General features: G+C 44.2%; 2 protein-coding genes across 2 annotated transcripts in view; one reads left to right on the forward strand and one right to left on the reverse strand.

Moving 5' to 3' along the window:
• The window catches only part of LOC146179319 (G2/mitotic-specific cyclin-B2-like), a 234,298-nt gene that overhangs the window by 65,118 nt on the left and 151,314 nt on the right, over positions 1-17,866 (forward strand). The window lies entirely within an intron of this gene.
• LOC146179324 (G2/mitotic-specific cyclin-B2-like) lies at positions 1,908-16,285 on the reverse strand. Its single transcript, XM_084579601.1, has 7 exons — positions 16,268-16,285; positions 14,931-15,176; positions 13,258-13,400; positions 12,177-12,285; positions 5,131-5,298; positions 3,053-3,292; positions 1,908-1,943 (listed from the first exon to the last, which is right to left on the reverse strand). The coding sequence occupies exons 1-7, from the start codon at positions 16,283-16,285 to the stop codon at positions 1,908-1,910; spliced, it is 960 nt and encodes a 319-aa protein (XP_084435727.1).

Raw genomic sequence — 17,866 nt, forward strand, 5'->3', positions numbered from 1 at the left:
AAAAAAAAAAAATCCCAGTGTCGTCACGGAACGATATGTTTCGGTTGATAACCATCCTACAGAGAACCTAAATTGGAGATTCCTACGAGTATTCATTGGACCTTAATCACAATTTTCCATGATTGTTTTGTGGCTAGTTTTTAACAAAATATCACTCCACTTCAAAAATACTGCTATGCGGCGGTATACTTCAATTTCTATGAAACCACTGCAGCTGCACGGTTACGTTCTTCGTTAAGCCGACCACAACGTTCGAACCAGACGCAATGCATAAACACGTTCAAGAAACTACGCGGAGAGACTGAAGGAGAATCACTTGTGCGACGATCCGCATTGTTGGGCACTTGTGCGCCATCAGGTAACAGTGGTTCATTTGTAATACTTGCATTTAATTAGCTAGGCGCGTCTTGTCGAAAACGGAGAACAACTTCACAGGTCAAATAAAAAACATAAAGTTGGGACTAGCCTATATTTCCAGCTCTGTTACAAAACAGACTGTTGCGGTTGATCAGCGCGTTGTATTCTTTTGAAGACAAAGCCGCTGTGAGTGTCTCGAACGATTGCCACATATTTTGGCCACTGGGCTTTATGTCTCTGTCGCAATTAAATTTCAGCGACGAAGCTCATTGACAGATAACCGATTGCGGGATGTGTCCATGTTTTCGCATTTTCCATAGCTTAACAACTATTGTCTTCTAATTTATCCTTTTTATCGAATTATCCGTCGCTATTTTTATAAGGAATCATTGATCGCCTGATAGCGCTGCTGCCTGTGCCAGTTATTTTTGCAAAGTGGCAACTACCAAATTGAAGGCCTTTGAAGCAATGTTAGAAGTCTCAGAATACACTGTTTAAGTAGACACAGCGGAATTCGGCGGAGGCAACTCCTTTGTGAACCCGAGTCTGAACGGCTGGGGGAAAAACATTAATGGCAGTTTCAATAAAAACAAAAAACTCAGGAACAGCGAAAGAGGCGGGCGTCGCATGACATGACATTCCGCACTGTTTTCGATGCACTTAATTTAGCTAGACCTAACGAAGTACAAAACCAGTTGCATGCTGCAAGCGCCCGAAGCAAAAAGCAGTGCATGTTTACCAACAGCCATAGCAGTTGACACTGGGGGTAGTAACATGGATTTACGGATCATGTCGGGCATCTTTAAAAGTCTTATATTAAATTCCTGTGCTTAATCTTTTGCAGTTTGCAAAGTGAGTTGAAGTAGGTATATTTCATACTCATGGGCAGTAATTTTGTAAATTCCAAAATGGTTTCCTGCGTTTTTTCCAACCTCGTGTTTCATTGTGTATTCTACTCAAGGCAGAAAAGCGCTGTCAACATGCTTACAAGCATAGAATGTTTTATGGTTCCTTCTACACTCCGTCTCGCCAAAGTAAGCCATGCACTTTTGACAGTGTACTGACCACTGAAAGGTGCTGTGGGTTCAATTCTTTAGTCCTGCACTAGGATCGTGCAAAGAGTTTTCTTTGTGTGTGTGTTGTTTATGTAGCAGTCTAAGGATATAAATTTAGTGAGCGGGAAAATTGTACGGCAAAGAACATGGTGAATAAATCTGATTGTACTGCAGTTTCGGTATTTTAGGGCCACTTGCATAAAGTGGGCTATGATGGGGGGGGGGGGGGGGGCCCGCGCTGTGCCCGTTAGGGCGGATACTTTTTGTGAAAAAGCTGCTGTCATATTAAAATTTTAGCTATGTCCTGGGCATGCGTGAGGGCCCCTCGGCTCCCATTTTTGCTGATCATTCCAGGCGAAAATTAGACGATCGATTGAAGAGCTTTCTATGAACCCGTTTCCTTGATTGCTGTAGAATGATTGGGTGCACCCCCCTCTAGCCTTGTTCAGTGCTCTTTCATGAAGTGCGAATGTGTGTCAAGATGGTGTCCGCAGATTACTCACGCAGGTTCATGTGCCTCTGCTGCTGAAGCTAGGCAGGGGAAGGGAGATACACCTTTGTCACACTGTCGTGGGGTGTACTGTTCGGAATAGGATGGGGCGAGATAACAGGGGGACTGGAACGAGATCGCCCATTCTCCACAGGACAGGGACCAAAACCGGTCACTTTCGCCCTCCTCCCTGGCCTTACCTCTAATTCCACAAAGTGCTGCCAGGGAATATAGGCCAAGCTAGCACTGCAAAAGACCACTCCACCATTGTAAACGAATTTTCCCCGAAGACATGAAAGCAGCTTCGACAATACAGCGCAGCAAGGGTAATTTGCGTGTGTATACCGTTTCAGGGGATGAGGGAGATGCCAAAACCTCTGGTCTCTGTACTGCAGAAAAAACGGTTCCGCTGCGGCTTCCGCTGTGCAAGCGTCAAGAGCAAAGTATGAGGCCACGTGACCTTGCAGAGGCTGCCAACTAAGGCTGGTACTTTAACCTGAGGTCCCGACTCACACATGCTATTCCTAGGCCACGCAGACACGTTCGTAAGGCCTGGTTAAGCCTCGTTACGTATCACACAATGATGTACTTTACGACTGTTTGCGAAAAGAGTTTGTGAGATAAAAGGGGCTGCGCACAAAAGGGGCTACACGATGCAAGGCGTGCACAAATTAAGGGATTCATGCTTAAGCGAACGAAGATCAGCAAGGACGGCCGCGTATGGGAGTCGTTAACGCTGTTACGCATTAATTAAAACGCGGAGCTGGAATATCCCACTACCCATTTGTTTTTCATTTCTACATATTGCTCTTGGGGCATATAAATAAATATGCGTACAAGGAAAACAAAAATTTCTAAGCACTGACATTATGAATGCATGACAGAAAAAACTTCAGAGTTTCGCATGCTGCTTCAGGGTGCAACCAATGACTCGCATATACCGCTAAAATAAAATGACGGAACAACTCTTTCTGATTTATTCCCCGAGACTGGAGTACTGTGAGCGCACTCAGCCATTTTGCCTCCATGTGTGGCCACCGCCGCTGAAGTGTCACTCAGACTTTCAGCGTATCTGGCTCTGGAAGCTAAGCCTTTGGCGGCTCGGCCTTGGCCTCGACCTTGGCCTCCGGTTTCGGCTCCTCCTGCTTGCCTCGCCAGCAGCTGCGTCGTGATCGGGCTTGTCCACCTTGTTCGCCGCCGCCTCTTTCGCGTCTTCAATGGCCTTCAGCTTGAGCTCGAGCTCGCGCAGAGGCCTTTCTCTCTCGTTCATCCTCTCAACGTCCTCGGCCTTCATGTAGCCCTTCTCGAGCATGAATAGCCGGTATCGGCGTCGGTCCTCGTACCCCTTGGGGCCCCAATCATCGCGAGGGCTGATCGCCTTCCAGAAGTCCTGCGAGGAGACACTGCGCATGAGCCAGCAGATTGATACGAGTCCCAGTCCAAAAAATAACTACATAAGTTTTTATTTTTTCACAACTAAACTTTTGTACGGGTTTTGACAGTGAACCTTTTGTGACTGTAGAAGTGCTTGTAATAAATCAGAATTTTGTGCACTACAGAAAAGTGCCACACAACTAGAGGCTGCAAAGCTACAGAAACGTACTACACAACTGCAGAAAATCTGATGGTACGTCAGAACGACCAAATATTTTGTCGTATTTAAGCCATGATTCAGCAACTTATTTTATGGGACAGATCAATAATTTCAATTTTGACATTTTCTTTCGATTGTATGGCTTACGCCCAGAAGTACCACAGGCTGGAGCGCAGAAGTATCATGCCCTTTCATTCAGCTATCGAAGCTCCTGAACTATGTCGTGGATCGTAAGTGCAAATGCATTGAAAGAGATTGTCAGAAATAAAATGTGAAGCACTCCTATAGTTTGCGTGTCAGACATTCCATTGGGAAGGGAGAAGTGATCGTCTCTACGTGCCGTTGGCAAAGAATTCCTGCCAGCCAGTTGACCTTAGCGTTTACTGCAACCGTGTAAATGATCAATTTGCTATATAGGGAACGCATAAATTGTTTTGAGAGCAGTCTCTTAAACTTGCACTTTAATTACGCGAAGTAAGCAAAAAATCGCAAACTTTTCAGTGTAACTTGTACCTTTGGCGAATTTTCAGCGTATGGTGTGAGCAGGACCACTGTAGCAAAGTGATTTCGGACTATATAAAGATAAGCTTGAGTTGTTCTGGCCGTGAACCGTGTGACGTCACTGACATCATTACACATCTTAGTCATGTGACCTTGCACAAACCTCGCACTGGCAACCCGAGTAGAAATATACCCCCCCCCCCCCCCCCCCCCCCCCCCCCCTCCCCGAACTCACGAGCCGAACACGTTCTCCTATCACATTCTGCCACAGGCAGCTTTTACGCAAGGACAGGTGAAATTGGACCTCGTCCCAAATTATGTACACGTCCCTCCACCGTCCTTGCTCCCAACACAGCAGTGGCGGTAACGTGGCGTAACTTTCGCCAATCCTTTTTTGAATCAAAATTGAAGAATTTTATAAAACTCCAAGACTAAAATCTTATCACCATTATAAGGTTTAGGGACTGATGGAGCATCCCGGCGATAAACCGTGCGTATATACAGTGGTCTCGTGTGTGCAATGGTGTTTTTATTCTACAGATAAAAAAAGGAATGCACGGGACAACTATTTCAACAAGCGTATACTCTCTCTGACTGAACTGTAGTGTGGTTAATTAAAACAGAAATAAAAAGTAATATCACCAGCCCGCACCGTCTCAAGTACAACGGGCTAAGCCAATGTGAAATAAAATATTTGACAAAAGAGAAAACTTTGCCTGCCAAAAAGAAACAAAGGCACAAGCTGAAGAATGGGGGGAAGCCTACGTCACGGATTTTAACTTCTGAATAAAGGGGGAGGGGGGGGGGGGGGAGGGGCTCAGCGGCTTGATTTTAGAAAGGAGCATAATTATCTGCTAACTTTTCTATAGCTCTTGGGATAGAAAGTTTTTGGTAGCCATGCTTGATTCCTGACTGATTTCTTAACAATATTTTGTCTTAGTACTTGACGATATCATCATTACTTAAAATATAATACTGAGTTCTATCTCACATGCATCTTGCTTGTAATATTACTTCCTCGTTGATATGTACTCCGGACCGTTGTCATAGTCAGGTTCTATAAGGTCTGGTTCTTGATAATCGACCGCTGCTAAGCAGCCTCTGCAAATATGGCGGATAGTGCCCCTTCCCACCCATTTCACTGCCCACAGCTCCTTCAGGGCTACGGCTGGAATGATGGCCAGCCCAATGCCGGCCACGGCCAATCCGAGGTATTGAGCCCACCGCGGGAACTCATACAGCGCACTGTGACGCTTCAGCGTCACCCACTCGAAGTTTGTCACAGACGTTACGGCGAGAACCTGCGGAAAACGAGAACGTAGAGGGAAAATACTGTTGCTGCTGCCCTTTTCAATCGTATAAACACCGTTACCACTCCCCCCCCCCACCGCCCCCCCTCAACTCCTGAACTCTGAATTAACAAGAAAAGCAATCTCCCCGTTCCGTCATGCACGGCATCTTTAACGGACCCGAACCATGACAGTAGAGATTTAGCTTACCGTGATCCGCAATTTGAAACCCTGACCCTCTACCGCGCGTGGGCAATCCGCACAAGCTTATTGGTTTCGAGGCGGCAGGTCTATGTGCCGACGTCCAGTATGTGGCGCCATCTATCGGCGTCAAAGGGATCTGCCCATGCGAGTGTTCCACTGCGCATGGAACATTAGCAGTGGAACACTCGGTGGCGGATCGCGGTAAACTAAAACTCTCTAGTGAAGGATTATGCATCCCCACCGCCATTACACGCTAACACTGAACTATAACAGAAAACTTTTTTTTGGGCACTAGCCGAGTGGCAGCGACTAAATAAAATCCGCGGTCGGCTGTAAATCTAACCGGGATTTGTGAGGCCTAGCCTAGCATTTTCAAGGATTGAATATTGTATAGAAATTCTACAACTCGGTGGTTCGGCTACTCATGTGCGTTCGTTTTCTCTGTTACTACCTCACGTCAGCACTGGTGTTATGGAAACTAAATCGGCACCATGACTGACAGTTCGAACTGTCTGTGCAGCGCGGACAGAGGCTGAAACCGTGCACCACCGACCCGTTTGCAGTCGGTGTGCGCAAATGCATGATAAGCATCCATCTGTGGCCGCGAATAAATATGCGCGACATTCATGAGTTTCTTGCGCTCCACACGAGCTTCTTCACAAGAAACCAACTGAAAGCCGGCAGATGACTTGAAGGACGCAAATACATTACAAGCGAGTGGGTTAAAGAGCTGCGGCTGAAGCAGCTAAATCAAGGCACAGTCATCTGCATAACTCATAACGACGCATATGAAAGCCGTAGAATGCTCCACCCAGCTAAACCGATGAGGCCTTGTCGCTCATATTTCGCACATAAATGACATCTGTAAGTAAATATTTTTATACTAAACCTGTTATGGTACATGCATGATTCCACCATGATTACTCGGATGTTTGCATCAGCTGTGGCGGTAAAGGAGCAAAACAAGCAACTGACATAGCGGTGGCGCCACCTCACTGCATTTCAATCTGAAAAGATTTTTTGCGGTGGACAAATAAACCTCTTATAATTTAGTGCAGTTCTGACCAAACTGAGCTTCGCTGATTGTTATTGCTAAATAAGGTGATGAGGTCACAAGGCGAAATTTTTCCGGATAATACAACCATCTAAAACTCACTTGGCAAAAGAATGAATAGTTTATTACATTCTCTGATGACTTCGATAATAGCTGTAGGCATTCTATAAAGGCTGGGTCCTCTGGATGCCTGATTAGTAGCCTTGAGTAATAAATAACAAGAGAAAGCGCTGCTGAAGCACCCTCCCAGATCCTTCGGTTACGGTGGCCACCCTGAAGCACCATTCCCAGCGTCCGCCGCCGAATCCGGTGGTCAGCGCGCAAATAAGACAAATACGAGGCCGGTGTCGGAGTACCAGATAATGCAATGATCATGCAGTGCAGGTCAAGCCATGAAAAAGCACACTCCTACTGCAAGTTGACACTCCAATTAGTGACGTTGTGTAGCGCAGAATGATTCAGATACGCACTTCGAGTTGGTCCCTCTTTTCGGCTGCTCTCACATTATTTTTTTTGTGTGTGAGTGTGAACGCCCTGTATGAGCATACATCGTTGCAACTCGTCATTTAGAATCCCTGTCTATATCTTTATAGCACACTGAGCAGCTACAGCACGTAGAACGAGAAAACACATCGAAAAAAAAAAAATCGAATCAGGTTCATGCAAAAAATCATAAAAATGAGATGCAAGGTCAAATAAGCAAACAAGGGGCGCTACATCATTAGCATCCTCTTGCTAATCCATCTCATTAGGCTATACCAAGCACCTTTTTTCGAAGCAATTCATCCTTGAGAAGACAATCTCCAAGTCAGGCGAAAAATAGACGTTTCATTCATTTGACTTCACTCGTCTGGAGACATTTTTTTCCGGAGGGGACCTTTTTTTGTTTTCTTTTTTTTTTTGCAGGAGCGTTCTTACCGGAACACGGGAATATTGTGAACGATTTTGGCGACCATACATACTAAATACGAATCCACCCAACTGGAGTAAATAGCTTGTTTTCTAAGTTCCTAAACGAGGTGCGGTCTGAACGAAAAATTTGGGGTACTTTACCCTCTCCCCCCTCCCCCATCCTCTAAAAAAGATACGGAGCATATGCGGGTTGTAGCATGAGTTCATTTGGCGCAACTTTACACTCCAAAAAAAAAAAAAAAACGGAGTGCTTACGGCATGCAGCGGGAGCTTATGTTTGGTAGATTATATGGGGAGCTTTTATGGGGTAGCACTTACGGTTGGTAAAAAGAGCAGATGCTCACTGCTAAAAAAAAAAAAAGACACTTCCATTTGCAGTTATTATGAAACAATTTTACCGCGGCCTTTCTTTACTAGTGCTATTAGACGATTACGGAGCCACCACGTGTCACGGTCTGCCGAGTAAAGTGATACGCCGTGCACGGTGCTACGATCTCGCCCTACCGACGACCAGAACTAGGTAAATTCAGCGGTCCGGCGAGCTTTACGTTTTCCGTTATAAGCCTGTTAGTATAATATAGTATGAACTTGTGCTATCTGCTGCCGCTTTGAGAGCCCACAATGACCTAGAAATTATGATATATCAACTTGTGGTACTCTACCTACATCTGTAGACGTAGTGGAGCAACGAACAGAAGTACATCGGCTGTTGTGATCCCTATTCCAAAGCCGGGGAAAGCAGCAACAGACCTAAGCAACTTTCGACCTATTTCCGTAACGGCAGCAACTTGCACGCTTGCTGAGAAAATGCTCGCCACACGAATCTCGTGGTGGCTTGAACATCACGGTTTCTACGACCCGGCTCAGATTGGCTTTCGACCATCTATAGGCACAGAAGACGGATTGGCTGTCTTGGCGTCCTCAGTATTATCATCAACACGCAGCCACAATGTACGCACTGTCCTCGCCATGGGTGTATACGATTATATGAGTCATGCTGCCATTCTGGATTCAATTGACATGGTCCATTTACCCCTTTGAGTACGCAATTTTGTAAAATCTTTCCTTGAAAGTAGACAATTTGCAATACGCCTCAGTAGCGAGGCCATAGGATCATTTGTCCCTCTTCGCGGCGTACCCCAGGGATCTGTGTTGTCACCAACATTATTTAATATTGCGTTTATCTCACTTGCATGGCGGTTGCATGAAATTTCTGATGTTAAATTCTTAATATACGCTGATGACATCACGGTGTGGAGCACACACAATGACCCACTGACTCAATCATCGGCCCTGCAATCAGCTATAGAAATTATGTGCACGTATGCATCTTCCATTAGCCTTGAACTTTCCGCCAGTAAAACTACGTTCATATCAGTCGCCAACCGCTGGGGCCGCCGTAAACTATCGGCAACACCTATTCGTCTACGTCTATCCGGAACCCCACTTCAGGAAAGTTCAACAGTAAAAATATTGGGCTTAAAAATTCATGAGTCAGGAACTGGAACTACATGGCTGTCTGGCGCTAAAAAAACAGGCGTTACAGACACTGGGTCTGATTAGACGTATTGCTCCAAAAATGGGCGGCGCTCGCTCAGATGTTGCGAGACAGTTGGTGCGGGCAGTTGTGCAACCGCGCCTTGTTTACCAAGCCCAATTTCAGCATTTGACAAGGGAACAATGGGATCGACTTGAGGCTATAAATCGAGAGGCAATGAGGGTCATCCCCTGCCTCCCTCGCATTACACCAATCGTGGCGCTCCAAGAAAACGCAGAACTAAACACAATAGATGGACTGGTGCAGCAACGACGTGATGCACGCAAGCTTAAGGCCACACTCTCTCACACAACGTGCGCTCTGAAGGCTTATGCTTCGAGTCATTCACTACTACCACCACCACTGCCAGTTCTTCCTCCTTGATGTTTTGTACAGCTGAGCGATAACAAGCCAACTGATTTACGCCGACCAAGAACACAGGAAACGGTGTCGTCACTCCGCGACCGAATTATGGAACAAGACGCCCGCTTGCCACATGGTTCCATTATAATTTACGTCGACGCAAGCATCAAAGCCTGTGAAGTGATAACAGCAGTTTACTGTCCTAGCAAATCTTCATTGAAGTGCAAGAGGCGCTTCGCTCAGTGACCGCCATTCCCATGCTTCCCACAGCCCGTATTATCTTACGTACAGATGCCCTCCAGGGGACAAAGCTACTTAGACGCGTTAGTAGTAGCCCGAAAATCTGCCAGAACATAGACAGTCTAGCGGCTCGCATACCAAATCTAATTCGTATTGAATGGACCCCGCGAGACCTTTTAAGTGCTCAAAGCCAAGTGGATTCTGCGACCCGCCTTTCAGACTCAACATCGACATCGCCAAACCTCATAAAATTGGACAATGCCACCCTGCTTTTAACAAGAAAGGAGCACCTCCGGCGCCGTACACGTGCTCTTATACCTCCCTGTACGGTAAGCCTCCCCCGCGGTCTAACCCGTGCAGAGGAGGTGGCGCTTCGGAGGATTAGAGTTGGGGTGGCCATAAAACCAGCAGTGATCCGAAAGTGGCCACAATTTCGGTATTTATATCCACACCCTGGTTGTCCCATCTGCAAGTCTAGAAAAATAGAAGCTGACATCCATCACCTACTGTGTCCAGCGTTGAAGCCAACGCGGATCCGGCACCTGGTGGCAGCTGGCCTCTCCCACCCATCAGTGTTGCCAACTCAAAAATAAAAAACCCGCAACAGGAACTCCCAAAACCCGCTACATGTATTTTTGTGCCAAAAAGTTCGTTTTTGTGCATTTTATTCAGTTTGCAAACAAATATAACGAATAATATAAAAAGAAAGAACGCACTTTTTCTTTTCAGACTAAAAACCGTTGAATATATTATTTATCGACTAGAGGCTGCATACATGATAATATACGTTAAAGTTCTAAAAACTATTCTTTTTTTAAGTTTCTGAAATGGAAAGTACTGACTAGACACTGCTGAGGTCTGCCTGACTGCAGGCACAATCAGAGAAAGATGCTTCATCTGCAAGCGACTGACCACTCGTACTGCTGGTACCAGGTACAGGCAGTACAGGTGGGCTCCCTGCGCTTTTGGCGGCGTACGCCTCCATCGTGCCGATCTTTTGAACTACTGTTACGTGGCAGTTCGTAGTCTGAGCAGCATTTACCCTGCAGGTTCGAGGATAAGGTTCAAAAGTGCCGCAGAAATCGAGTCATGGTGTGTTCCAATGTTCCCCACTGTAGCATAGCGGCATCCCAGCGACGTCATGCGCTCACGTGGTGACGTTTTCTCGCAGACGCGACTAGAATTTTAAGACACGTTTCCGGTTCAGAAATAAAATCTATAGAACTACCAAAAACCACCGAAAAATCGCCAGAAAGGCTTAAAAACCGCTAAAAATTACGGCTCCCGCAGTACAAGACTTTCGCCCGCTAAATAATGTAAAAACCCGCTAAATTTAGCCGGAAAACCGCTAAATAGGCAACACTGCCCCCCATAATCCTCAGTCATATGCTGTTTGGACACTCGGACCGCATCATCCTTCACTCCTCGATTTCATTGCATCGGCCAACCTTTTTTCATTTATTTGACCTTCATCCGTCATAACATTCCTTTTATGCCCTGAGGCAATAAACTTCGAAAAAAAAAAAAAAAGGAAGCCCATCGTAATTCTCCTTTTTACCGTGAGGATGATAGTGGCGATTACAATGAAGCTGCAATTAGTGATAAGGACAATGATGACATTACAGCAATGAAAATGACGGTGCATTTAGCAGTTGATGATGATAATGAGAGAAAACGGGATGCACCGTGTGCACCAGCAATGCTTAGGCTTTCACATTACTGCAGTGTAAATGCTACAGTGCTCTCGGAATGTTTTATGCACCCTTAGAATCGCATATTCAGAGGTCCGCTTAAACTCCGCTAAAGGTCCGTGGAAGAGCAGCGCAGAGAGCAGTGCGTAATATGAAACCTCTAAATAGTATGCTCGCAGAACACAAGCAGAACTTTCAGACCTGCTTGCTTTGACACAGGCAAGTCACCTGTGAGAGATTAAGGCCAACAGAGCTTCATCAAATAAGCTGTTGTGTAAATAAAGAGGACAATTTGGTGCCCGGAATGACGCAGTTTATTAACAGGTAAAATTGAATTCTAAGGTAAGGGCCAAAATATATTCGCTCAAATCACACGATGAAGGCTTCACAAGGTGAAGGTTGAGGAAGGACTACTGCCCCCCGAAGGTCAAGATTCCTTCTGCCATCAGGCGAAGCTTCCATGTCTTGGCTTCCGACAGGCACGCGACGGAGTGATATCGCTCAGACTTGTATTTCTTGTAAGGAGCCTGCAAAAGAACAAAATATGAGACGTTTTTTTTTTTTCTTGATTTACAAAAACTTTCCAGCATATGTAGGAACACTGCTGAGGCAATTTCAGTGCGTGGACAATGGTAGGACAATTCCCAGGGACATAACAAACTGAACCGTGTGCATTACAAAAGCAAACGAAATTGAATATCTGACTGAACAAGGTGCTTTTAATCAATAATGCATTACTGGCGCGGTTTGAAATTGTTATTTTCTGCAATGTATTTCATTTGCGTACATCACATTTGAACGCACTGCGTACCTCTACTAATCTAATGGCTAATGAACATGACAACGCTATTTTTCTGAAATTATAATTGATGAAAAACCAAAGACGTACAAAGTTCCTGACTCCAGGTGCATCCAAGAAGAGACCTGCCATCCGCTGCACCAGTGGCCGCAGGAATTCCTTCCTGCTACAGCTATAGTAGGGTGCCTCCCGTTTAGGGCTGCGAGAAAGAAAGAAACTTATTAGCACTCACAACCACAGCACCTCCTCAGGCTTTTATCTACTGCAATCTCTCTGCAAGAAAATAAAAGTTCTCAACATCAATACCTCTATCATATTGAAATTGGCATCGACGTCGAGGCTCCCCTTTCTTTAGCAGCTTCTAAAATACACGACAACACGTGCTGGTACGGAGAATGTCTAATACCGGATGTATAAATAATGCTACCTTTCACGCCCCTGTAAAATTCCCGTATTTACAACGTATCCACACAAGCCCAGCTACGTCACCTTTAGAATGAATCTGAGCCATCTCCTATATGAAAGGAATCAATACGGTTCACGGGACCCCACAGATCACTTAAACCAGTAAATTGGTACACACGTTTCGCAATCAATTTCACTCAGAATATTGGGCGCATCCATATCATATCGAAAATGGCATCGAAAGTGACTGTTTCATCCGGGCTGCGCCTTTTTTGTTTTTAGGAGTTAACGAAAGGGGCGACAACACGTGCACTTTTGATAATGTGTAGTTACTGGACGAGTGAAATATTCTACTTTTCACAGAAAAACCGTAACGTCTCTATATTATGATACATACGTATGCATAAGCCCCTCTACGTCACCTTCAGGAAGAGCAAAACCCTCTAATATCACTCCAGTCAATACGATTGAAGCCAGCACCTGGCAGACATGCCATCCATTGTCGACGCGTCACCATTAAGCAGCCACTCAAGACTCACAGCACGAGAACAGATGTTGCTTTTTTTTTCTGAAGGTGCAGATCATCGCGAGAACACCGGAAACGCAATAACAACCCTCATAAATAACAGCAAGGATATCTTCACATTCTGCCTTGCTTTCAACGATATTCAAGCATGGTACCAGTGCCACGCTTCCCTTTTGTTTAAAAGCACTATAAACACAAAGGCCAGCAGTTAATCTCAATGTATAGGAAGGAGGTGCTTACCAGTTTTTTGGCCTTCCGGAAAGCTGAAGTGCGCAGTACACGGCTGCAGCTGCCTGCGCCGAGGGGCTAACGGAAGCCATGACGTAGTCCACGAGGCAGAGCTCCAGGATGTACCTGGCTGCAAGCTCTTCCTCTCGGGTCGCCTGTATAGAGGAGAAGAGGCTGGACACTTAGAGAATGATTCTCCGATAAATTTGCTGCTTTTAAATCGCTACCATGGCTCTGGACTTGTTTGCGAGACAGAACCTTACGTCGAATGCACGACAAGAAAGAAATGTTAAATCAGTTCTGAATTAACGTAGTGAATGGCTAAGCTGTCAAGGGTGAAAGGCAGTAAAACTTCCTAATGCTCAGTCGCCAAGGAAAAAAAAGAACTGTCGAGTTACTGGAAAGTAAACCACAATGATTAAATATGAGATCAATAACATGTGGCAGAGAGAAGTTGATTTGTTTGGGGAAAATCGACCCTTCCAATTAACAAGAAATAACGGACAACTCATATTCTAGACAGATAAAATGTATTACGTTGAACTAAAGGCTACATATATTTTGCCGCCAAGAAAGTCTGCATCTCACACAATAAAAATAAACTTGCCTAAAAGGGAGATTGATTTGCAAGACTAGTTTCTACGTATTCAATCTGGCATTCCAAGCTTCCCGGCTAAAATTGCTTAGAACTCGCCGTGTACATAATTTAGGTCGCGCCAAGCGCATAAAACGACTATAATAAAAACCTGAAACAAGACTTAGTTAATCTTTTTAAAAACAAAATTTTACTAGCAAAAAAATGACGATAAGTGCAGTACTCGTTTCGCCGCTCCCGCCCGATTTCGCCGATAAAATGGAACACCCTAAACCATTTTTTATGCGGACCTCAATGCCTATGTCCCACTGACATTTACTGCTTATCGACACCAACAGTCCTTTTCAGTGTAGAGGGCTAATGTTAATGTGTAGTGGCGGAAGAGATTTAAATTTCAGATTAGCAAAGCTATCTTATGCAAGAATACACAGGCATCAACACACGCAGAAAGGGACATCAGCTTGAGTTTTAACGAGAACTATGGTACGAAGTTGTTAAATTTTTCACGTTAAGAAAATGACAGACACAGTGTCGCGTTGAGCAGACATTCCAGCAGAGTAATGTGAGCTTCTGCAAGTCATCACGACGACTTGTTGCCCGGTCAAGTCTACGCGCAGAAAAGCCGTATACGTAATGACTTTGGGTGGAAAGCTTTTCTGGTCTGAACTAAGTCACACCCAGTAGATCAGAATGCACTTCTATCTGTCATGCCACCATCCATGCATCTTTGCATTTAGAAGCCTATTCGTCTAAACATGCCTATGAATGCTTGTCGACAATAAAAACATTTTACTGCTAACCAAATAGCTTAACTGCACTGATACCGTGTTGATATTGAGACAGCATGATAGAGTGTGTGTTCTACCTGTTCGCATTAAACAATTGCTTATCGTAACTAATCAGTACGACAGAGACTCTCCTACACCACATACAGCAAAACTGGTTTAAAGTAGGCGAAAATCAAACGATAACACCGCTGTACGCTGTTCAATGCTACTATCTATAATCTTATTGCCGGATATTATTATACAACCTTCCACATTGTCCTGATTTTGGTAGTTACGGAACCGCAAGCAAGATTTGCACGAACCTCAACATCTCTACAGTCAAAACGAAGGGTCTGCAGGGGTCCCTGCAGGGCCAAACTCCTTGAGACAACTGCGAGAATCTCCTTTTCCATCCGTAATATTGCTGCCTCCGTGATGGCTCCATTCCTGGTAATGACTGCGAAGAACCAGTGCCTCCACTCCGGGCTCTCGATTTCTATATGACTCGCCGCCACATACAGCGCTGCGGCCGACAGTAGCTGCATCGTGCGTTGGTCGACGATACTTGCCTGCAAAAGAAGAAAATAAGAGAGGCGGACACACAAGGAATTCATTACACAGTCATCAGTAACATTCCTATGCAAAGCTTGCACACGCACATTGATTCTTACATGACAGATTTCAACGCTAAATATGTAATAATCCATTCATCTTATTAAATATTTCGAAGTGAAGCTGAAGCATGCGTGGTCACGGCAGTCACCAGTTGTTTGGTTTAAACCCAGAAGAAGCAATTAAGTAGTACCAGTATCACACATACATGGCTGCTAACGAATCATGACGTGCATAGCGAATTATATCATTCAAGTTGCTTTTTAAACTTCCGAAGTATAAAATAACAAAGTAAGTATTACGACGGCCGTTATGAAGCAAATAAATTAATTCAACGAACTTAAGATGGCAAAATATACTCATCTTATTCATCCTCAGTACTAGCGCTCGCCGTGAGCAAAACGAAAAGTAAAATATTAGCGGTCGAAATGTATCTAAAAAAGAATGGGCGCACCATAATGGAGGTAGTCTTTTTTTTTTTTTCCTAATGGTGTTTACAGGAATTCAAATGTTGACCGCTGGAGTGAAAATTGGGAGTCTTGCATAATGCCTGAAGGTCATGATAACCGAAGCTGATTAGCTAAACCTACAAACGCAGGACTGAAGGAAGACATAAGAGAGGCAACATTAGAGCTACTGTTGTCTGTCTTCATAGGTCATTATCTTAGTGACATGCAAGGGCGGAACATGATTGATAAAAAACTAAACAAGAATACATCATGCACTATTCTCTCGAATTTTCAAGTATTTCGTAAACTGTTTTATTTAGGACTCGCATAAGAAGCCCACTAATTATAGAGGGTACATTTGGGAAAAACAATTGCTATACAAAAACGATGCAGGTATCCAGAATAATTGGTCAAATTAAGAAACGTAATAACGTTATAAAAATTAGTACACGATTGGCTGCTTTTCTATTTTTTTTTCTTAATTGAGAATCTGATCATCTTACACCTCGCGTTCAATTTTACAAAACACTACACGTTTCCTTTAAGCGCGATCCTTCGTTATAAAGCAGTGCAAAGAAGAAATAGGAGCTTTTTCTAACCTGCAAGTACTGATCCATGAGGGCTACAGCCCGGAACAGCGTATCTGGATCGATGTCCATGTTGTTGTGGACATCAATTATCCAGTTGATGCCCTCAGCCCGTGCCCTGAGATCCACGTCCTTTCGCAAGGCCTTAGAAAAGGGACCAATGAAAGTGTTAATCTGGAGCAAATTGAACTAAAAAGAAGGTTTCGGCAAACAAACTACAAGCAAAACTTTCGGACGGGACTTAATTGACAGTTGAGCATTTCATGGCTCCAGCCCGCCAAAATCCCGCCGCTCCAATCTCGAGAACAGCCCTACTAAATTATCGCCATGATGAGCCGGCAAGGCGGGATAAGCTCAAAGGGTTGCCCAGCCCGGCACCGTTTTCACAATAATGCACCAAGGTAAATTTTTCATTGTTAGCAAGTAAACACTGTACTAAATACTGAAGGACTGGTTGACAAAGCAGCTCCATTATGACGTAAGCAACGCAGAAGTTCCAAGAGCCAAACGAAAATGGTTGCTTGCAAATGTAATCTACTCTGAATTCCCTCAAGATTTTTATTCACTAATATCAAACGAGGTGCATCCAGGTCTGTTGGTAGAATAGCCGTGCCGAATACCCAAATTCAGAAAGACTGCGCCGGAGAAAATATGCACGAGAACAAACCAACATTGGTCACATTTGCTGAAGTGACTAAACACTGGGTAATGAACAGCCAAAAGCCATAGCGAACCCAGAAAGGTCATTGGTCAATCTAGAAGTCCAGAATCCGATCCTGTAGCCATATTACTAAGCAAGGGATATACTAAAAACATTTATTTATTTATTTGTTTATTTATTTATTATAACGTACGTACAACCTTAGTGGGATTATTACAGGAATAGGCAATGCACTGGATTGGAATACATTGAAAAAAAAAAAGTGTACACTTAACATTAGAAGCGGACATTGTCAAAAATAAGAAAAAAACAAAGAATAATGTTTCGACAAGTCCAACAAATTAGTCAAGCGATGACTATGAAGTAATAAAATGTCGCAATTCGTTCAATTCTCGTTCAGGAAAATTGCAATCTACTTGGATGAATCTGTCGAGTAGATTTAAGTGTAATAAAATCTGAACAGTTCAGCTGAAATGAAGCGCGGAGTAGTTGAAACGGAACTGTGAACGCTGGAATTTTTCTCGACTAGCCAGAGTATGAAGGCAAGGAAGTAAATGTGCAGTACGTTAATGGGTACTCTCGTAAAGAAAATGAACTCCTTTCCTCTGCACCATTTCGAGCGTGCACATGTTACCTTTTGTGCGGGGAAATAAGATTATGTTTGTGTATTCCAGAATCGGCCGGATAGTAAGAAATTCTAATGAAGATATAAAAACATAAAAGGGAAAATAAAAAATAAAGCAATATCTAAGCAATATCTTTGCCTTGCTACAGATAAGAAGTCCTAAGTGTCTTTTAGAGTCTCTAAAGCGTCACTACAGCCGCTGGGACGACATTTATGTTTAATGAGTTATTTCACGAGTAAAATGCCTGGTTGTATGTGACACTTAACACCTTAGGAGGGCAATGCGATAGTGATTTGTTAAATTATGCACGGATTCGTGTCGCTC

This window comes from Amblyomma maculatum, chromosome 9 (genome assembly GCF_055883805.1).
Source record: "Amblyomma maculatum isolate TAMU_Amacu chromosome 9, ASM5588380v1, whole genome shotgun sequence".
NCBI lineage: Eukaryota > Metazoa > Arthropoda > Arachnida > Ixodida > Ixodidae > Amblyomma > Amblyomma maculatum.

Coding starts and splice junctions, on each gene's coding strand:
- LOC146179324 (XM_084579601.1), bottom strand. Junction 3,293..5,130: donor AGCTGTGGGCAGTGAAATGG/GTGGGAAGGGGC, acceptor GTCTCCTCGCAG/GACTTCTGGAAGGCGATCAG. Junction 1,944..3,052: donor ACGACGCAGCTGCTGGCGAG/GCAAGCAGGAGG, acceptor TCCCCTGCCTAG/CTTCAGCAGCAGAGGCACAT.